At 43.8% G+C, this 22766-nt stretch overlaps 1 protein-coding gene across 1 annotated transcript in view; it reads right to left on the bottom strand.

Moving 5' to 3' along the window:
* FGF12 (fibroblast growth factor 12) overlaps window positions 1–21002 on the bottom strand; it is a 224000-nt gene extending 202998 nt beyond the window's left edge. The window contains exons 1-2 of the mRNA XM_027685483.1: window positions 20923–21002; window positions 20673–20813 (exon numbers count right to left, since the gene is read on the bottom strand). Of these exons, the coding sequence (XP_027541284.1) occupies window positions 20673–20685 (13 nt within the window). The 5' untranslated portion in view covers window positions 20686–20813; window positions 20923–21002. The remainder of the gene's footprint in view (window positions 1–20672; window positions 20814–20922) is intronic.
* Between the last annotated feature and the right edge of the window lie 1764 nt (window positions 21003–22766).

Genomic DNA, 22766 nt, shown 5'->3' with positions numbered 1-22766 from the left:
GCCTGGCTTAGCTTTTCTAAGTCCCTCAAGCATTATCTCAGCATTGCTGCTTCATTCTGGTGGGCAAGGATGCTTCTAGAGGTGCTCAAGGGCTTTAGCATCCCCAGAGCTCTGCGCAACTAACCTGTAGCCTGCAGCCTTCCTTTTCCCAGGCAGACAGATGTTGAGTTCAGCTGAAGCTATTAGGGAAGACAAACCAGGTTTCCATGGTTATGGGAGCCTGAGCTACTCATCTCAGAGAAAAATGCAATGCACGAACCACTGTTAGGAAGAAGCAGAAACAAGGCCAGACTTATGGGCAGCTGCATAGTACAGCTTCTTGATGTTTTACATGTGAGCAAAAAAAACCCAACCAACCAAAAACCTACTTTCTTTACAATCTGGATATATGTGGACTTAGATAGCAACAGTGTCTTCTACACGTTCCACTGCACTTCTGCTGTGACAGTATCTGCAGTACAGATGGGCAGGGTTTTGTTTCTGGCCCTTGCTCACCTGATGGGGGAGCCTTACTATCCCCTAAAGGAGGTCCGTGCTGCAGGATGAGGCATTTTTTTATTACCAGAGAGAGTAAACTATCTACAGATCTGAGCTGCTGGTCTCTCAGGCAAGATGAAGCAGGTGCAGGCTGCTCTCCGGCTGGGAAGGCAAAATCTGCAGGTGTGAATTTGCAAATCTGTCCCATTAAGTCAGAAGATTTGAGCTCAGTGTGCTGTAAAAATACACACACAAAGCCACAGACCTCTCTCTCCCCTCCTCTAAGCAAAGCATAACATCCTTTCCTTCATGTTGTCCTGAAAGTAAAATAGTTCATGATCAAAAGCCTGTGCTGCTTCAAACTGAAACACTGATGAGGCTGAGGATGCAGATACAATGTGGAAGTGACAACTGCAGAGCCCCAGCAGATTTCTGAGGCAGTGACTCTCCAGGGCAGAGAACATCACAGCCTCAATCCCATTTATGGTGCTAGAATAGCATCACAGCCATGTTAATTCCCAGGCAAGGAACTTATTCTTTCGGAGCAGAATAAAACAGATTTCAGGCTTATTTGAGGAGTTCAAATCAGGGACAGTTGATCACCTTTCCCCATTCCCCTCCTATATTTCTCTCTACAGCTACGCAGTGCTTGCCTGTCCTGACACCAGAGCAGCCCAGGCTTAGCAACACCTATGCCTGGTAATCACACTCCTCTAAACAACACCTTGGAAATGTGTGAATCCTGCACTGGCAAAGCCTGTCTGAACAAGCAGCCACCCAACACCGAAGCTCATGACCTCTTGCCAGGGCAGGTACCATGTGCTCCATCAGCAGTGGGCACTGCCCACGCACACTCCCAGCTTGTTTCATTCCCCGAAGCCACTGTCCCACTGCATAGCACAGGGGTACCAGCAGCTAATGAATGCTGGAACAGAGACACTTACCCAATATGAAAACAGATCAAGATAAGCCCAATTACTTTTCCATAGTGTTTGACCCTGATCTGCAATTAACAAATCAATTAAAATACCATTTTCCCTTCTTCTGAAGAGAGCCTAGCTGTCACCATCAATAATGCTATACCATAGTCTCTAGGACTTTCCAGAAGAGCACAAAACAAGGTTTGAGGGGAAGAAATTCAAAAGCATGCAAGAATGAGGACATTCTTCTCCTATTTCAGGGCAGCTTGAGCTGTATCAACCACTCAGGGATGACTTCACTTTCTAAAGAGTCACCCATGGGACACTAATTTGTTTGACAAATGAGACTCTGTGGGGTGCAAAAGTATAAACACACATAAGATGCCAAGACAGTGCTCAGATCCACACTAAAACTTCTGCAAAGTGCCTTGCCAGAAAATAGGCTTTCAAAGATCCATATTCTGTAGGACAAACAATGATTTTGTAATTTCTTTGGCCACACTGTACTGTATATTGCAGCAGACCTAAGCAGTCTCATCATAACCACACAAAAGAATTACTGGAGCTCAGCACCTGCCTATCAGGGTGTCTTAGGCAAATTGCTTGCAGAGGCAGACATTTGAGACTCTGCTTAAAATATATTTGCCTTAGCAAGGGTTATTCCTAAACAATTAGTGCCTCTCTCCTCAAAGCTGTACATTATTCATTTAGTTTCTCTGAGGCACCTGAGAAGGATGCAAGGTATGTGCATACAAGTCTTAGGCAATTCAAATTTGGGGTAGGGATTTGATGCTGTTCTTTCTCCAGTTATCTCAAGAGTGGATAGAAAGTCATCGCTAAAACTCTGCTGGCCAAAGGCATTCGACTTGCTTGTGAACTGCTCAAGCTACGCAGCATCAAATACATGGGGGTTTTAATTTTGTCTAGTCTGCCATTAACTGCAATGGCTTATGTGCCATTAAGTCTTATCTGCTTGACCTTCTCACACTCAAATCCCTGCAATAAAAAAATACAGTAGTTCCTGCCACTTGCAACTAAACTTGATCCCTCTTCTCTGTGCATTCCAACCAAGTACGTTGTAACAACTCAACGGGAACGCCTCAGGATACTCAGGTGTATCTGCGGATGTTTCTTTTCTTCTCTTAGCAGAAAGTCCAGGAAAGCCACGTGCACAGAGAGCACTGCTGCTCTGTGAGGAGCTGCAGGTCCTCACCAAAGGAAATGCCCCTTCTCCTACTGGTTACAACCCTCAACTCAGCTTGGTTTTGGTCAGTGACCTCCAGGTCTCTCTCAAATATCCAAAGGGCTCTGGCTCTCCCAACCCTTGATAAAGCTGGAATAGGGAATAAACTCTCCTGGTCTGGACAGATAGGGATACCAAATGTCCCTGTCCCACTGGGCATTCCTGCTACTGCCTGGCACGATAGCAAGCAGGATGGCCTACAGATGAGTGAAGGTTTGGGTTGTCATGCCTGTTTCCTCAAATGATTGTGCAGAGACTGAAAGGAGAGAAACTCTAAATCTATCAGATACTTCTCAATATAATCCTTCCATATAATATGCTAATAAGTAGTAGTTCAAAATAAATCAATGAACCCAAGTAACCAACAGAGGAAGTGATTTCTTGAAACATCCATTAATGTCTTGTTGCTTGAGCTGCAGAGAAGACCTGGCAAATGCATAAATATATAAATGTATAAACAGCTATACGTAGTGTTTCCTATTCAAAAATAAGCATGAAGGATGAAGTGCAGCAGCGAGCTAGCCTGTAATGCTAGTACTCAGTGACTGGGAGTGCTGGCACCCTCTTTTCTGTCATTCACACAGGGCCAGAGAGTAAGTCAGTCTCTACATGGTTAAACAGTTTTCCAGAAGCAGTGCTGGCACAGGGCAAGGCAGCAATAGAAGCACAACTCTCCTGTCCCACAGCACATATCACAGAGCTGACACTTTTGATAGCTTTTCTCCCGAGGCTCTGTACATCAGCCAGGGTTTGTCTCAGCAGGGCTGCAGATCTGGGAGGAGGCAAGCCCCTCACAGCATGGCCCTGCATCCAGCTCGAACCCAAACAAGAGCTAGGCAACTCCAAAACCCACCCAGCATCCCACTCTCCATCTGCACACCCCAACCTTTGCTGGAGAGGTTCCCAACCAGGTACTCCCACAAGCAATGAGGGGTTGCCACAATGCAATACACTTACAGAGCAGCCAAGTACAGACCATTGTTCCACGAGACCCTGGGCTAGGAAAAGCCTGTGAAAAAACTGAGATTGCACCAGCTGTATGACTAGTTCATACAGCAGCAGGAGCACCCGGGAGCCCTGTACAGGCTCAGGTATCCCAGTTTTTAGCCCAGGATAAACTTGCTTTTCATTTGTCCCTGTGGAGCAAGGACCACCACCCACACTCCAACTGGAGCACAGTCCTTTGGTTTTGAGATACAAAGAAAGCATCCAGAACTTAAACTAATACTCCATGGTCCTGACAACCTACAGTTCACACAAGGAATATAACTACAATAGCATTCTCATGTCTACCCTGAGCTTCTGCCTAGTTTCTAAGCAGAACTTAACACAACCAGGCTTTTTGGACTTACACAAGAAACAGATTGGCACTTGAATGCAATCCCTGAAGATAACCAGCCAGCAGGACAGATTTACACAAATTTAAGAAGTCATTTCTGCTGGCATACATTGCTTTTTGAAGAAAGCACACACTATAAAACAGTCCTTATCTTGAACCTTTTCCTTCAAGTTTTGAGAAGTGTCTTCCCATTTGTTTGTTGCTTTTCGATACTATCTGAGCAGAAATTAGACAGCAGCTGATGTTGTGAACACTGTGCATAGATCTTTGAGAAATATCCATCTTCCATACAGAGCAATCAACCATGAGACACTGAACCACAGAGTGAACAGTTTCAATTTAGAGTAAAAGCAAAAACTAAATCTGCCTACATGTTCCTTTTATTTTCTAGATTAAGTCTAGGCTTTCTAACAAATTATTGAATTGCTACAGTTCAAAAAAACTGGGGGACCAGGAAAGCTGTATTATCTTTTTGCAAAGTATATCCTTATGTGTAGGCTACAGAAATAAACACTGTAATTTGATAAATCCTTTTCCATAACAGAGAGCAATATCACCTACATATAGATACTTCTACTGGTATCCCTTTCTATTAATTTCTTGGGATGCCAGGTCCTACCTACTGAAAGGCACATCCTAATGAACATGCACTCACCTCTGAATTGCTGAGCAGTTCACACCCATCTCTGGGAAGAACACACATTTAAGTCTGCATTATGTAACCATTTTCCAGCAGGTAGGTTGGTTTTGAAGTTGCAGTTCAAAGGCTGGCTTTGAAGGATGGGTTATGCCTCCAAAAGCACAACCTCCATGCTTGCTACCCTGACCAAAGGCACAGCTCTGTCCTCAGCGTACTCCTCTTCTGTGTCAGTGCTACTCCTTCGGGGAGGCTGATGCTTGGAGGCAGTCAAGACCTTTGCAGGTACTAAACTCCAGTCTATAAGGACCACAGTACTCCTAGGGGAGTGGTCAGGATGCTGCAGGTGGAGGAAGAAATTGAACACCCTAGAGACGTAGGTTTCTCTTAACTCAAGAAAAATCTTCATTTAAAACTAAGAACTGCATCCTGTAATCTCTTTCTATATACACTGAGATATTTACATAGCTGGGTCAAAATCAGAGAACATTTCCTCCAAGCCCCTAAACCCCAGGAATCATAAGTGCTAGAGGCATGTGCTGACGTGCTGTTGTTCTATTTCTTTATGCCAAAGGAGGGCAATAATATCCTCACTCAGAGAAATCATCTGCTTATGAACCAGGTCCAGAGATGCTTCCTCAACAAGCCCTCAGACTTTCTGTATTATTGAGAATTGTCTTTTGGACCTCTACCCCCAACCTGCCCCTCCAATTATGCAAGACCAACCCTGCATTTTCCAACAATGAGACAGTCTCATCAGGGTAACTGCAGTGAAGTGTCATACAGGGCCAAATAAGAATGTTCTGACATCTTCAACTAACCCAAAAATAGTTGAAGAATACTTTTAATAAATTCAGCTGCCTTTCCCTACTAACACACTGCTTCTAACTTGTGGTTCACAGCCCCATTCTCTTATTCAGGGAAAATCCCTGAAGAACTACATCTTTCACATTGCAATAAGGAGTCTCCCTGTCGTTCATTAAAGATATGAATTTTCTGATGTTCTAGCTCAGAGTATCATGGAAAAGATGTTTTATTCCTGTCCTAGAATGAGTTATCCTAGCACTTTCAAGGGTGACCTTGAGCAAGTTACTTCTACTCTGTGCCTCATTTTCCTTTGTAACACTGATAAAGCTCTTGGCTTCCTTTTTGTAGCACTGACACCCATGAATGCGAAGAGCTGTGCAACAATTTAGTGCTGCATGTCACAAAGGCTGGTGTTTCACCAGGCAGACTGATTTGAGGGGAAGACAGAATGGATTCCAGCTGCCAGACTCAGCTCCAGAAGCCATGTGTCATTAGGAAAAAATATTGAAGTCGATGAGAATGAAGCTTTTGACCTCTTTTGGCAAAACATTAAATGTCATATGAACATATGTCACCTGAACATCCTTGAGATACTGAGCTGCTTTTGAACAGAAGTATCAAAACAAAGCAATTCAATGTTGAATTGACTTCATGTCCCACAAATTTCCTATTCCATCTTTTCTTACTCTGGAGAGCTGCTAGTACTGAAAGATTTGAACTTTTCAGGAAATGGGTCTTTCAAATGTTATTCAAGTCTACACCAGACCTGAAAGGCTCTGCCTATGCTAACATTTCTAGTTGACTTCTGGGACAGTTGTTGAATATACAAGGTGAGCTGCATTACCCCAAATGTGCTCTTACACCATAAGGAGCTGACATCGCTTGTTCCTGACTGGGCTTTGCAACAGAACAAAATGCACCATTTTCAGAAAAGGATTTTTGTTTCTTGGGGTTCTACCCTATACTGGTGAAATGGCTACATTATTCAAACAGACAATATCATGTATAGAGCATTAGAGGCTTTACCTTTGCTTGAGCACCAGCAGTGTAAGATGCATTAAATTCCTGAGATGTTGACTTGAGAGGTGCCAGTTCTATTGCTGGCACAGGTAGGTGTGCCAGGACAGGTGTGACAGCAGAAGTCAAAGGGAACATGACAAGGCAAATACAGGAAAAGCATCCACTGATACAGGTACTTATTGGTTTGAGCCCCTTGTTTCTCAATGGCAAATGTACACTTCTATGTAACTAACTAACTAGTGGTGTGCCCTCAGCAGGGTTTGGTGAGATGGACTCATTGATCTCTCTGGAACAGTCCCAAATGCATCTATCACCCACAAAACTAGTACCTGAGAGACCTCAAACAATAAAAATCTCTCCCAAACCTATAATTCAAAATTCCTAATCCTCTCCCCTCATGGAAAGGTGATTAAAACTAGCCACCTGTTAGAAGCACACACATCCACACACAGCCCTGGATATCTTCCTCCAGTGATGAGCCATAAGGAAAAAAAAGGAAAAAATCATCCAAAGAATAATATTCTTTAACATCATTTCACTATGTTGCCTTTTCTATTACTGCAAATATTTGTCTTTGAAGATCTTTTTCTGCATGAAAAATTAGATTTACTGTGCGTGGAAACTTTGCAGATTAGACCAAACCAACTACACTATTTTAAACTTAAAATAAGGTCACTATAATAATTTTATAAAATGTGTAGATTTTAAAATTAAGAGTTGGATTATATGCACGATTCATAACATTTTCATAGCTCTATAAAGATTCTTTGACATTTAAAAGTACAAAATGTTTTATGTTACAGAAATGTTATACTGAAGGATTTCAGTCCCACCAGGAACTGCCTACCAATCAGATCTTATTAGCAGGAAAAAAATTAATATTATCTTTTACACAGAAGTCTAGTGTACCCTGCAAAATGGTGCAAATGAACGAACAAGTCCTTCAGTCCCAGTTAATGGAAACATTACACATGCAGCACAAAACGTGAAGAGGGCAGTGACGCACACCACCATTCGATCACATGCACTTGTAACTTCATTTACCATTCAAGGTAATTTTCATCCACCAGGCTCACAGCAAACCAACTATAAAGCAATTATGGGATCGCAATCTTCTGCCATCCCAATCATTGCAAGATGGTACAGCAGGTATTGGAGCTGACAGCACAGGAGGAGAAAAAGGTGTTATGAAATGCCAGGTGATTAGCAATCGTAACAAAAAAGGGACAATTATGTAGACTGCTACTTCAATCCCTTCGTCTGTGTTTCTGTAAGGATGTGCCTCTGGGATACAGTATATAGATCAACCTCTGGAATACATCAAACTTACAGAAACACTTCTCAGACCCCACGTTTTTCTAGTGTCTTCTGCATCACTATCTTTGCTAGGAACAAGATCAGGGCTGAGGCAAAGAAGGAACGTTACCATATCAGACTCACATCAGAATAATGCTGAAACACACAGGCCTCACAACAGCTAGGGGGAAAAAACAAAAAACGTAGATGCAACATGATACAATGATGCTACAACAGTAATCACCAGAAGAGAAAAAAAAGGTGGAACAGAGGTTTCCTTGTGTTCTTGTCTATCTTGTCAAGCAGGTCAGATGCACTTTCATCCTTCTATAATCTTTGACCACCATTTAGGCTGCTGCACCACTAATGCATCCCTCCAGGCCTGACACTATGATCTTACCTACTATTATTAAACACTGCTGCTTTATTTATTGCTGAAGTGTTGAAAAACTATTAGGATTCATGATCCAAAAAAACCCTAGTAAACTTCACCTTTTCTAGTTATGATGGCAGCTAGCATGGGATGCATGTCTCCAGTTAAAAGTCATCTGAGGTGTTTCAGGAACACCTTTGAGCTATGAACTTCAGAAAAAGATAGAGAGAGAAGCTAATATCACCCCTAACTAAGCTAGAGGTGCTTTAGTAGTAAAATGGTTCCAAACCTTTTGGATTAGCTGGAGAAAACAAAATATCAGTGCCTTGGTTTCAGGGCTGTGTTACCCACCAATCTTCATTCCATTCAGCAGCACAGAGGATTTAAAACCAATTTCAACACATGAAAATTCAGAGGTAGGATTTAACCGAGGAGTTATGCTACTCTGTACTGTCCTCTTCCTTATCACCAACAAGCCCTCCTTCCAAAGCTCCCTGAGCTCTCAGGCCAACAACACATCAGCTACTGGGTAACCCTGAGATTAGCTCAGCTGGTTGCAGCGTGGTGCTATCAATGCCAAGGTTGTGAGTTCAATCCCCCTTTAAGAGCTGGACTTGATGATCCTCGTGGGTTGCTTCCAACTCAGAATATTCTGTGATTCTGTGATCCAACCACTCCCAAACTGCAAATGCTACCCAGGCAAGGTCTCAGATCAGCAGGGTAAGGTGCTGAAGCCATACTGGGTTCCTAATAAAACTCCTACCTAAGGTAATAAAGACCTCAACCCCAGAGCACACACATAAACACGTACTGTCCAGACACCAGCCTCCCATTTAACATAAAGTACAGAGACACACGGACACACAGCCCCCATGCACAGCAACTCCACTAAGCAGAGGTTTCTGTACCCATCCTCCCACTACAGAGTACAGACACAAGGGGCTGAACCCAGATGATTTACAAGCTGGTATATTGGACTTGGCACAGCTGTGTGAAACTCTGGCTCTCCATCCCCACACTCTTTTGCCAGCAGGGGTTGAGCTGACAGCCAAGGAAGGGGTTTCTTTTCCAGAAGAGCAGGAGGTGATTTATTGCCTCATGTAGCTGTGACTAGCCCCTCTAGGAACAGATGACACTTCAGTATGCCTTTCAGCAAAAAAGAAAGATGCAATACCAGATCCATTCAGGCTTGTCTTACATGAAGCGACTCCACTGCCTATGCTTTGATATTTCTGATTGCTCCATCACTATCTCAGGGCATTCAGCAGCCATTGGCTGATAGCCACCTTGGTCACTGTTTCTGGTACCATGCAACATCACTATAAATATATGTCATTCATAGCCATCAGTGCCAACTGGGGCTATTCTGGGACATGGGGCGAAAGCCACACAGTTCATAAACCAAGACAGTGTGATCTGGTTTGAATGATGCTTTTTTGGTAAAGCTACAAAATTATCCATCCAGAGAGGTCAGTTCTTCATGGAACTAAACAGTTTCATACGGCCTTGCACAACATTTGAGCCAATAACCACTGGCAAAGAAAGGGTAAAACATTTGTAGCTGACATCGTCTGCACAGAAATACTTGATATAGTAAATTGTAACACTTGCAATTTAGTGACCAGTTCTGTTGCTGTTTCCTAGGGAAAAAATAAGTTTTAAAGTTTTCAATGAAGCATTACTGTTTGTTAACAGAATATATAACAATAACATAACTAATTAATAATGGTATTATTCCCCAAAGAAATTATTTCAAAACAATTTCAAACTAAAACATGTTATTTAGGCTGATGTCCAGTGTTTTTGAAGAGAAGAACACACAAGATTTCCTGACAATGTGGCTCTCCTTTCTGGCAAACAGCACTGTTTCTCTTTTACAAAGGAAGCTAAAATGGAAACTTAGAAACAACTATTTTTCCCATCAACTTAACCTCCATACTTCAACAGATAGAAGAGCTATAAGGTTGATTAGAGAAATAGTACAAGAGCTAAAAGTACTGATAAAGCTTTATGCTCCCTATGTACCTCCACCTGGAAAGGCCTTAAAAGCATCCCATAAAATCCACAATCCCTCAGAAATCAGTAAGAGTTGGCTATTGTGATACCTTCTTACAAGAACAGCACACAGTAAAGTTGTTTAGCTTAAAAACATGAGTTTCTGCTCTCAGCTGTGCTGTTCATACCACCACGGGTGTTGACAAACTCTCATGAATCCAAGGCAGGATCCATCAGAAAGTGCAGAGTCTGGGAAGCTCTTGAGAGGCCCAAATGGTAAGAAAAATACTGGGTTCAATCCAGTTCAGCAGAGAAACTTCAGAAAATGGGATTTTCTGCAAAATAAGAGATCTGATTTTTAGTCAGCTCCATTGCAAACAAGAGAGAGAAGTGGTAGATGCTTCCTTCAGTGTTCCTGGTATGCAAAGAACTTTCATACATTATCCTGTGCTAGGTCACTGACTCCTCTGAGGCTCAAGACCTGATACTAAGGAGAGGGACTGTCCATAGGCAGGGAAACGGCAGAAGATGAAATCCTCACACATCTGAGGGGCCAGGATGAAGAACCAAGCACCAAGCACACCTGCTGGGTGCCACAGCCAGGCTCCAAGCCAAAGCCCAACTTACAGAACTGATATGAAGGTACAGGGGAGAGACAGAATTGAGACACATCCACCTACATGGTCCTAATATTCTCCAAGCCAATAACCCACCAAGCTACTTTCAAGATCAGTTGGAGCTGCATCCAGGACATGCTCTGTTTGGCTTGGATAACTAAATTACCATGCAGCTTCTGGGTAATAAAGATGACCTCAGGAATACAAGAGCAGCAAGGTAGCTATATACCAGCCTTGCCTTTGAGATTACTGAATATAAACTCATATTCCACAGGAGCATAAATGCATTACAGTGATGGTGATGCCAGCTTTAACAGTGCTCAGATCCAGTGAGACTCTTGTGTATTCACTGTTCCTGAAAACCTTTAAATGAAAAAGGAACTGCCTGTGTTTTCACATATACAGTGGTATGCCTATAACAGGCCATCAGTCAGAACATTCCCACCATTTGGTTGACTGGCACAGCACAGAGCACTGCTTGCACTAGAAGATTTCCATGCATGCAAAGCTCAGCATCAGCCTCAATTCCCTGTTCTCAATTTCACAGACAGTAGAACACAAGGCTAAATTCTGCACTCGGATCTCTGTCGTCAACCTTAGGGTGGTGCCACAGAAGGGACAATTTAATAAAAACCATTATTTTCTTACTATAAATAATTAAGATTTTAAACACATTCTGTTCTTTGTCTCTGCATACTGCCCACGGCTGTATGCTTCAGTATGTCAGGTTTATCCTCACTATTTCTGGGAAGCTTCTAATCAAAGGAGGTGGAAAATTCATCCCTAGTGCCTTTTTTTTTTCATTTTTAAACAAACAAATAAAAACTCAGAGTCTTGCTGTTCCTGGATGTTGGGGGTTTTTGACAGGGGAACGCGCTATAAACACAGTTTAGGTCGGAGAGAGCCTGAAATGCATGTTACTGAGAGATGAATCATACAAATAAAACTGACAGGTAAATCTAGATATCTGGCACTATGTTTAGTGGTAATGCCAAGACATGTCTCAGCATAGACCCACTTGTTAGACATGTAATTCATAGTCATTTTTAAGACAGGGTGGATGTTCCGACTTTTGAAGATATTATAAAGCAATTTTAATAGCAGTTGCTAACACAAAGCCCTCAAAGCTATATAATTTGTACCAATAAAGGAAATTGCCTTCAAAGTGGCAGGAAGAAAGTAAAATAAGCCGTAACTGTTTGTTATTTTAGTACCACCTTGAACCAATATAAAATTACTTCTCAAAACCTTTACTACTTCTTAAGTGGTTAATAATTGAGGTCTAAAGTCATTTAAATAGGTCTTACATCATATAATCAGCATTATTTCCATTGTGTTTTCAGTTCAGTAAGGCATTAGAGACCTGGCCTTTGCCTACCGACCAAATAATGCATTTATCTACACAAGTGCAAATCCAGAACAGCTCCACTAACTTCGTTGAAAATCTTGACTGGAAGAGGAGACTCAGGACAGTAATTTTTAAACTTCTCTGCTGATTTCTCCCTCACTTCTCATATTGGAACAAAATGGTTACAATTTGCAGTATGAAATTTCTCCGCTGGGGCACACTGATAGGAATAAAAAGTTTAAAAATTAACAGCTGGCTTTGTCAATGCAATTATTTGATAACGTATGGCACCGGTTAATGGGCAGTCTCAGAACACCAGGAGCGCTGGTCAATACTAAAAGGGAATATGAATTCAAGGCCAGAAATAATCTCAAAAGCTCATATGCAGCCTTCAAAGAGATCAAATAAGCTAGAAATATCATAAAAAGCAGGTCTTTCTACTGTCAACCCAGTTATGCTGCAATGGCTTGTTAGTATCAAAATAGGAAATCCATGTCTTTCTTCATCTATAATTAACTTTTTTTTCTATATATACTAGAAGGTGCTGGATTCTAAATTTTTCCTCATTTTGTTGGTTGTGCTGCTGTTTCCCTCCTGTTTACAGTATGGTGGAGTCACTAGCATGTATAAGACTGAATTTGAGGTTATTCTAAAGTGGCAGTGAAATGGACATTTTTGCATGATAGCGAGCATGGTGCATGCAAGGATTCTTAGATGGAGAATGAATTCATACTTATGTCTTCCAGACAAAGTTTCAGAAAACTAAACTGAATCCCAAAATAATACCGTCTATGATGAAACAGTAATTCTGGATATGTGGAATATTTTGATGTTTGTTCCTTACCTTTCTAAAGCCACTGCTGCAAAATATTCTCAACTGAAAGTCAGACAAGCTTTATACTCGCTGATGCGCTCCCATAAAACACACATTCAGGACTACACATCAATAAAGGATGAAATGCTGAGGGTGTTCTTCAAAGCAGAAGTTTATTCTACTGCTGAATTTCATACAGATTTGATCTTTCAAACTGCACAGACACCTGTAATTCCACCCCACTCCAAATAAAGCAGAGCTAAACAACAGCCACAACATCTGGATCCCACTCTTCAATGCCCCAAGTAATGATAAACACTCAGAAATGAGAAGGTAGTAGAGACCAGCATGCAAAAGGGAGTAGGAAGAGGCAGGATAAAGAATCTGGAACCAGATTTAGAGTTCAAGCTCCTCAGTAGGGTCATATCAGAGACCAGAGTCAGCTGGAAAATACCTCAAGGTTTCTAGTTCAACATTTGCTTGAGTAGTGATTATCCCAACACTTAACCATGCCCATCCTACCAATAACCTTGTCTGTGTGGATTTGGGGAGAAAAATACACAGTGATAGCACTTTACATTGGAATAAACATGGCATAAGAGACTTAGTGACCTGATGGGCTTCAGTCTTCCTGGAGAGGCCTTCATCCTTGTCAGCCTCTTCTGGAGATAGCATTAAATGCCAAGAAAGTGTTTTTGCATTAATAATACATTCTCAGCAACTGAGAAGGAAGGCAACTTTCCCTTATTATACCGATAAAACATTCAGCACTTCTGGAGGATTTATGAAGAAAATCCAAGTGGCTACATTCAGCAAATTAACCTTACCTATTGAAGGCTGATGGCAGATAAAGCCAGCCTTAAGCCAGTCTCCAACAGGGGGATGAAACGCAAGAGGAAGAAGCACAGCTCAAGAAGAGCCGTTTTCCAAATTAGAAATGCTATTCCATGCTCCCCTGATTTCTTGCTTTGCACATGCTATTAAAAATAGCAAGTAAAAACGCCTTACTTCTCAAAGTACACATCCTGATGCACACACAGCCCTCCCTCAGCCACGTGGCTCACGGCACGCCGCAGTATTGCTCCCGCACTCTATTGAGCAGCCATCATCTCAAGCCACAAGATCTCTACTGAAACATGACGACACCATAAATGGTTTAATTCAATCTGAAGGAAAAAGCCATAGCTTTCAATGTGTGTCCTGCGTAAGTATCAAATCATAAGGTTCATCCAAACCTGAGACCTGGGAGAAGAAACTCAATGAATTAGCACGATGATTTGTACTCTTATTGAGTATAAAGAACACTTTGAAAAAGCAGGGATATAGGAGATATATTAAAAGGAAACATCCTTGTATCACTGACAGGAAAATAGTAAACTCTTTCTTCAATCATTTTAGTATAACAGCATTATTAAAGCCTTTATACTTTGAGTGAAAGCATTAATTATTATGCCCATCAGGAATATTTTTCATTGTCAGTTTGCCTTTTACCATGCTAATAAACATGAAGCTTTGCATGTAAAAATTAATCATGTTACCTCATTTATAGGTTAAAAGACACAGACTAAAACAGTTTCTGCAATTCTTCCTAAATAACTAGCTTTTGCATATCAAGTTTTATGGCACATTAGAAATGAATGCAATTCACACAGGATTTGAATAGCTGAGTAGATAGAGAGGGAAAGACAAGAGCAGATAAGAAAAGTCTTGTGATAAGCTAAGCCCCCTTTTTTTTTTTTAAAAAAAAAAAAGCTTTAAAAAAATCAAGGTTTTTTTTTAAATTACTGGACCCCAAATGACATAAGGATGAAACAGCTGTATCCAAGTCATTACTCAAAGTATCCACAGATTATGCTTCCAGCCACTATATGAATAAATGATACGTCAGAACAACTTAAAGCATTAAAAACAAACAAACAAACAAAACATTTTCAATTTCTCCAGCATTTCATTCAGCCCAAAAGCAGCATCCACACCTCCCACATAACTTGTGGAAGTGGATTAGAGGACTTGCTCCTTGGGTATTTTCGTAAGAGCCAGATGACCAAGTCCTCCACCAATTTTTTTAAGATTTTAGACTATTATTAGAGTCCTCTTTCCCCTTTGTTTAGTAACATGGTGGGTTTGTAGGTATGAAGGAACATGAGCATGGCCACTTACTTTTCCCTCCTCATTATGAGGCCCATTAGAGCACACACACTTTCTGGGTACCATGTCTACTTCCCCCGGCATCAGATAGTCTTGGGTCACCCTTCTCATTCAGAAGCTGCAGGTGCCCATCCAGATTATTTCAGCAGCTACCAAATAATGGTTAATAAAGGTATTAGACCATTATCTGCTCTTCTAGGTGGCAGCATATAGCCAAGGTTTGCTCATTTGCAAGTACCACATAGCAACCTTAGCTCTTACCATCTTAGAGCACTTCCAGGACAGTCATGTTTGTGTTGAGTTTAACATGATTTCTAAAGTGAGGAGAACAGACATTTCTCTCCCTTTCTGAAATGCATTAAAGAAAAGTATGAAAGCAGAGTTAGCTCAGTGCTTTACACTCTCCTCCCTCATCTTTCAGCAGAGATCTAATGTGAGGCACAGGACCAAAGTAACCTTTCACAGCACCCCACTCCAGCCTCAGGGATAAGGTCAGACAATTAAAGTGTTCCCCTGCTATACAGAAAACTGATACCCATATTGAAATGCATGGCATAGGGGAGATACTAAAGAAAAGATCAGGCCATTTATTTACATCCCCAAACTTGCTACCCTATGTCAAACTTCAAGCAGCCAGTTTGAGAACGGTAAGACTCAGTAATATGCCCTGGATCTCACACGGCACATCTCTGTGAAAGGCTGAGAGCACAGAGCTGCCTCCTCTACAGAAAATGTGCTGCCTCTGACCATCCTGACATAAATGAAAGTATTCCCCTAGCAAAGTAAACAGTTTCATAGCAAAAGTAACTGTGTCACTACTTTGTTTCCATTACAAACAAGTATGCAAGATGAATTGTGTGACCCAGACTTTACCAAAGCAATCTGCATTACTCCAACACACATGCAACAGTAAATCCTGCAGACTCACCTCTAACAAATACAGGACGTGTCAGGAAGATGCATTATGAGGTACATTTTGACGTGGGCATTCCAAACAACTTCAGGACATGAGCCATGGCTGGGATCTCTAAGATCTTTTCTTTGATCATTGAAGAAAGCCATGAAGGTGGGAACAGTGCACAGCAATCTCCAGAACTCCATGTTCTTACTTGCCACCCTCTCTCACCTTGTCCACAAAGCCCGTCTTCAATCCTACCACTCCTCAGCTCTTGTTGGGTTTTGATCACAAGTTCTTCAAGGTGAAGATTCTGCCCTTTACAGGCATAGTGTGAAGGCAGCTGCACAGAGAAAGCTGGTTCACAATTCTGGGGCTGGACAAGGAGACTTCAGAGCAGCTCCAGTGGGGAGGGATGGATCAAACCACATTGCTGATTCCCATATCCACAAGATGGCAAGATGCAAAAAGCTCAGACCAGTTTGACAGACCCAGGAAGAGTAACTATGCCCTAGGTAAATGGAATCTTACTGCTGGTTTACAAGATCTCACTTACAGGCCTGAACATCACACATCTATGAACAGCAGCATTATGGCTTTTCCACAAAAGCAAAAATCCTGCTCCCAGCTTTGTGACTGAGAAGAGAACATGACTCAGGCAGCACTTCTGTGGCAGCATCTGCCTAGGACAGTCACACTGCAGAGATGTCCTCTGCAGACATCTCCTCCAAGGCCTGCTGCTTTGGGACCCTCAGAAGAAGAGAGCTATAAGGCCAGGTCCCCTGGCTGCTACCACACAGCCTTCTGAGCACGAGGATGGGGTTCCTGTGGAAAGACCCACTGCATGAAGAATGTCTCTCCAACCTGAGATTACTGTCCAACAGGGAAGGACCAGGGCTCAGAGAACTGACAAGAGCACCTCCACGTCTCAGTCAACAGTGTGCTTTAGATTTGCTGTCCCCGTAGACCAGCTGACAAGAACAAGCCCTGCTGTATTTCCTAGCTAACAGAATGCATTCTACGCTGTCAGCAGCCCGCCCTGCACCCAGGCAGTGCAACTGCCCCAGAGCCACCAGCACCCAGCACTGACTTCCAGGGAGACCAGAGAGCACCAAAAACTGGCTGGGCCCCTGAAGAAGGTTCAGTCAGACAGCTTTATCCTGCCCCCCATACAATACAGACAGATCAAGACCCCAATCCCCACCTCAGCTAAGATAAAAGTAGTAATATGTGTTTTCTGGCAGTGAGGGAGAAAGGGATTTCCCTGTGTCTTCAGGAGAACAGGCAAAGGTATAGCACTGTCAGAGGAAAGGAGTCCTCCCTGCAGCAAGGCTAGCCCTGCAGTCCCTCTCTACTCCATCCAGAAGCCCAGGGATACATTCCACACTGTGCAGCTTGACTCTTGCTCGGCTGATTTCTTTCGCAGCCTCTGAGTCTGAACATCCCTGCGTGACGTTCCTTCCTCTGCTAAGCATCTTTCTAGCTGTGACTGAAGAACCTGGCAAGTGACCAAGTATTCTTTAACCTCCACATTAACTATTGTTAGCTTTGGCAAAGCCCAGCTCCTGGGATGCCTGGTGTGGTATCGCTTACTGCTGCAGCCTACAGGAACTGCTGTAGTGGCGAGATTCAAGAACAGGGATCAGGTAGCAGATGCAAAACAGAGCTCTCACCCACAGTGCCCTCCATTCCCCCATTGCCTAATGAGCTTTGGGAACAGCTACAACTTTTAAGCTTCTTACTTGTGGAAAAGGTTTGGAGACAGTGAATGTGCAGAACAGAGTAAATCAAAGAAGCTGTAAGTTAGATGAGGCCAAATGCTACTTTTAGACCACCAAGATGCGTTGGTAACATGGCAGTTCCAGAGAGTGCTATTTATCTTTTAGGAGCCCTGAAGAGATAAAGATGTTCAGCTCCAGCCAGCTTTGACTGTTGGAAGATGGCACAGGCTGCACCACCTCCTCAGCCCACATCAGAACTCTCTTGGCTTGCATTCTTACTGCTACAGTTCTAACAGTAAAGTCCTCAGTCCTGCATCCCACTGCACAAAAACTAGAATATGTCCTTCCCTCTTTCTCATGAATAATTCCAACCAGTGAAATCAGTTATGGTTGCTCTGGGCAGCACCAGAGATGGTTCTCTAGCCCCGTTTTTACAGAGGACTGCAGGCTTTGCAAAGCATCAGCACCAGCCACATTTGGACAACCAAGTTGTACCAGGATGGCAAATCCTAGGCACAAATGTCCACAGCAGTCATCAGGGACAGCTGAATTCAGGGACCAGAAGGCAGGTTTTCTTAAACAGACTATGTTGCTTAATATAGCACACACTCTTCCCCAGTATCTGCACAACGCTGAGTTTGAGATGTTCTAAGATCTGCACCAAGGAAGACTGGAGGGGTGGGAGAAAGACTGCAGGAGAAAGCATTTAAAAAGTGAGATGATTTTGGAGAAACATTGTATGCAAGCAGCAATCTCATAACATAGGACTCGCAATGCAGAGGCCTGGTTAGTAATGAAAATAAAACGTAAACAAGTGCTTAGTAAGGCAATGCAGTTGCAAGTCCATCTAGGATTAGTCACAAAAAATGAAAACGTGAGTTTAGGCTGGCTCATACCTTCCCTCTGGGGAGACATCCTGCATTGTGCTTCACTATACATGTACACAAAATTAGTCTGCTAGACCTGTGCACCACAGGCCTTCTCATGCTTCTCCAACATTATGTGAGTTTCAAAAATTACTTCAGTGCCAACACAATTGGATCCCTGCCGTGAGAAGTCTTCTGCCTTCTCATTTTTTCATTGAGATGCCAAAGTTCCTTGTGTACTTCCTTTAAGGTCATCTCTGTTTGGGACCTGTCCCACTTTGGTGCCTTGATTTCTGTGGGGTTTGCTCTCGACAGCCCTTCTTTTTACACAGATAGGGGAAACCCAGAGAGTATTTGTTCCCTACCTCTACCTCATGAAAGAAAATCTCTAGCAACAGAAAACCGCTGAGAATTTTTTGCACAAAATTCTCAGAGTAGGGACTCTTGGGGTCTTCTCACTCCTGCTATCTCCTCCACCAAAGCCAAGCAAAAGGAAACATGGATTGCTGTGGAGCCCATCTTGCAACTAATAAACACAAGTTCCAGTGGTCTGACAAGCTGCCTCATTCAGATGCTCATTGCCGACTCCAGCAGCAACTGCATCATAACAGTTTCTGTTTGCACAACATGGGAATTGGGTGACGGTCTCTCTGGGGGTACTTTTGACACCAGCTAGCTGGACCTTTCTTATTTTATTGCAGATGTTTTCTTTCTGCCCCTTGTACAACTCCTCCAGCTACATAAGCTCCATCAGAAGTTCCATGGAGAGTCTTTTACCTGCTTGTGTAGTGCATGACAAGGCACGTAATGTGTTATACTAAAGTCACAGTCCATTTGTTTCGCATCAAGACATGTTCTAGTAGGACATTCAAAAGGCAAAGGTGGCCCATCTCAGGTTAACTGTGAAAACAGCATGGATAATAAAAAAAAAATATTTGAGGCTAACATGACTGCTGTGAGCTTTTTAATTTAAGTAAAGTTTTTGCAGATACACTTTTTTAAGAGGTACTTACCTGTCCTCATGCCCTGGAAATTCTATCGATCACTGCCCACAAGAAACTGTACTTTATAGGACATACTGCCTCCTTATGATTGAAATAGCTTCCTTCCTTAATCAGCATATAATCAGATATTCCCACACAGGAGAACTATAGCCGTGATTGACAAGATAGTTACAAAAATAAACCTGAGGTTTAAATATAGCTTGCTCGTCTCCCTGGAAGGTATGTAGTATTGTGTTATACAAGTCTACCATAATTTTCCTTGAATTAATGTAGTCCATATTGTCCCACCGCCTTGATCGCTATCAATTAAACAGCTACCAGATTTGTGTTATACAGGAGAACAGGCAGCTATGTTGAGTGGGAATGGCAACTCGCCTTTCTTCTGCATGGACTGACTTACCATCAATATTTCATTGGCAATTAAGATGATGATGAACATGTACAGATTTTGAGTTCACGTACCAGTTGAATGTGTGATTTCCAAAGCAATTGTAGAGGTAGATAGGTAAATAAGCACGCAGGACTACATAGCTATGTATGGAAACAAAATACATATGCTCAACCTGAAGGGATATACGTGGATGAGGTATCTCTGTATGCGAACACACGAGCTAGGCAGGCAATATTTAATGATCTCGTCTTTCCAGGATGGACAGTTCAACAGCACAATACTCATTGCATTTCTCCCAATCTATCATTATGTTCTGATGTGATAAATATGCAATGTAACGAGGGCAGAGCTCTATAGCCCTGTTCTCGTTTCAGAAAAAAAAAAAATTTTTAAACCCATTCTAATCATGAAATGCTTTTCATCTGTTAAAAACCTCTCCATTGCTGACTGGCTAAAAAAACACGGGACAGACCTCATATTTATTATGCAAATCCTTAGCATTAAGAAAACAAATCACCAACTAACATCTGTCTCGCCCTAAAGGAAAATAAATAAATTAAAGAAAAAAAAACAGCCACCCCTTTCCCTCACTCCCTACGCAGCGGGCCGAGCACCCCGCGGGATCGGCAGGGACGCGCCTCCCGCCCGCTCCCCGCCGGTGCTGCAATGTCCCCAGCACAGCGGCAGCCTCGGCCGCCCGGCCCCGCACCAGCCCGGCCACTGCGGTCCTTTCGCCGCCGCCCCCCCTGCGCCCGACCCACCTTTCCCTTCCATCGCGGAGCCTTGCGAGCGCCGGGAAGTTGCGGGAAGACGCGCTCCCTCCTCAGCCGAGAGCCCGGCGGGCAGAGCCGGCCGCCGCTGCCTGCTCCGCGGTGGGAGACGGCGCTGTCACAGCCCCGGAGCTGCAAGCAAGCAACCGGCGGGGGGGAGACGGCGTGAGCCGCCGGGCCCCCCCCGCAGCCCCGCGGGGCGCGGGCGGAGCGGGGCGCGGCCGCGGGGGGAGCGCGTTACCTGTGCGCCGGCGGGAGCTGTCCCTGGCCGAGCGGTGCTGCGGGGGCGAGTGGCTCCGCGGCCCGCCGCGCTGCCTGGCACCGCCCGCATGCGCGCCCCGCCCGCGCCCCGCCCCCGCACCGCGGCACCGCCGGGCCCCCGGTGCGGGATCCGCTGCGAGCGAGAGAGCGAGCGAGGGAAGGAGGAGCAGCGGCCGCGCGGCGGGACCGGCCGCGCCGCGTCCCCCTCCCCCGTCCCGTACCCCGGAGAGCGGGAGCGCTGCGTTACACAACGCGGTGGTGCCGGCGGGAGTCCCGCTGGAGCATCCTCCCCGCGCCGGGCGCACCGGCCGTGGCCCGCGTACCGGGAGGCGGCATCGGCGCCGCACAGCTCCGCGCACGGCCCGGCGGCTGCGGGAGAACCGGCCGGTGCCCGCGGGTGCTGTGCGAACCCCCAGACCGCAACTCCCGCACCGATCAGGTCAGGGGGATCGCTGCGCTCGCCCCCAGCCCTGTATCCTGCAAGCCAAGCTGAGCCCACGCACCTGCAGACACGGAGAGGAGCTCTCAGTAGTTGCTCAGTCTCAGGTTCAGGCCTTCTCTGGATATGTTGTTTCAAGATTAATTATGCTGATTCATAAAACATCCACCTCACGGCAAGTTTATGCTTTTCTGATTTCACATCCAGCCACTAGATTTCACTCACCCTCTAACTCATTAATAATGTAAGGAGTGCCCTGCTAATAAGTTATTAAAACATTCATACCAGGATCAAGCCACTTTTTTGGAGAACAAAGAGTTCGTCCTTAAGTTAATCCCTGTAAGAAAGTTTCTCCACACCAGTATTATTCCTGTACCTCTTAGGAGTTTTTGAAGATTTGTAACTTTGGTGCAATGGGGATGGTAAAACCCAGTTTTGTGCTCATTTTTATAATTTGTGCTACTGAAAAAGCAGCTCAAGGCATCCACTGTGCTGAGAGCTGCACACACAGAGGATATATGGCTCTGGCACTATGTAAGTTTCTAAGTACAGGAACAGTAATTCCTCTCTCCTACTGTTCCTTTATACATCCTGGTGTTTATGTTCTCCTCCTCACCTACAGCTCGGGACTAGCAAACCAGTCAGTGGTTATATACTCTCTCATGCTTTTCATTCTAAACCACTGCAATCCATCCTGCAGACACTACTCACGGGCACCCCCATCCCTAAGCAGAACCCTGAGTTTGGGTATGGAAGTGAACATTGCACATGTGATCCCACGTTAGCACATGGTCCAGCCAGTTCCGAGCAACACCTGCTCAAATCTCAGCTGCCACCCCACAAGTCAGAGATGGCATACTAGTGCAGGAACAGGCCCCTAAAAATCAACTAGAAACAGTCCAGGATGAAGACTCAGCACATAAAATTCTCATTTCAACTGGCTCCTACCCATTTACTAGGTCCTATGTTATTGTGAAGAATAAGATTAGGGTTTTTTAATTTTAGGTACTGTAGGTGAGTTGCAAGTCAAACTTCACTACAGAACTTATGAAGCAGACTTAGAATTTATGATTTGTCTAGAAGGTCAAAGTAAATGTCTATTGTTTCTTCAGTTCCTTCACTGACTGATGGAATCCTATTTCCTCATTGCTATGCCTTTACCTACCATCAATGCTAAATTGACCAGACTGCACTTCCAGGGTCAACTTGTGTGCTTTTTCTGAAAAACAACACAACAATGACTCTTTCAAGGTCTGTCAGTCCTCACTGATGTTCCAAAACACAATCAAAATATACGCCAGAGTTCTCAGTCAGTTTCCTAAAACTCTTGGACTCAAGTTACCAACTTGCATAGGTTAAAGGCAGATTCCTCTGAGGCAAACTCT

Source organism: Neopelma chrysocephalum, unplaced genomic scaffold (assembly GCF_003984885.1).
Source record: "Neopelma chrysocephalum unplaced genomic scaffold, ASM398488v2 Primary Assembly neopelma1_69, whole genome shotgun sequence".
Taxonomy (NCBI): Eukaryota; Metazoa; Chordata; class Aves; order Passeriformes; family Pipridae; genus Neopelma; species Neopelma chrysocephalum.
Note: the sequence above shows the minus strand (reverse complement) of the source record. Positions and strands in the feature narration are given on the sequence as shown.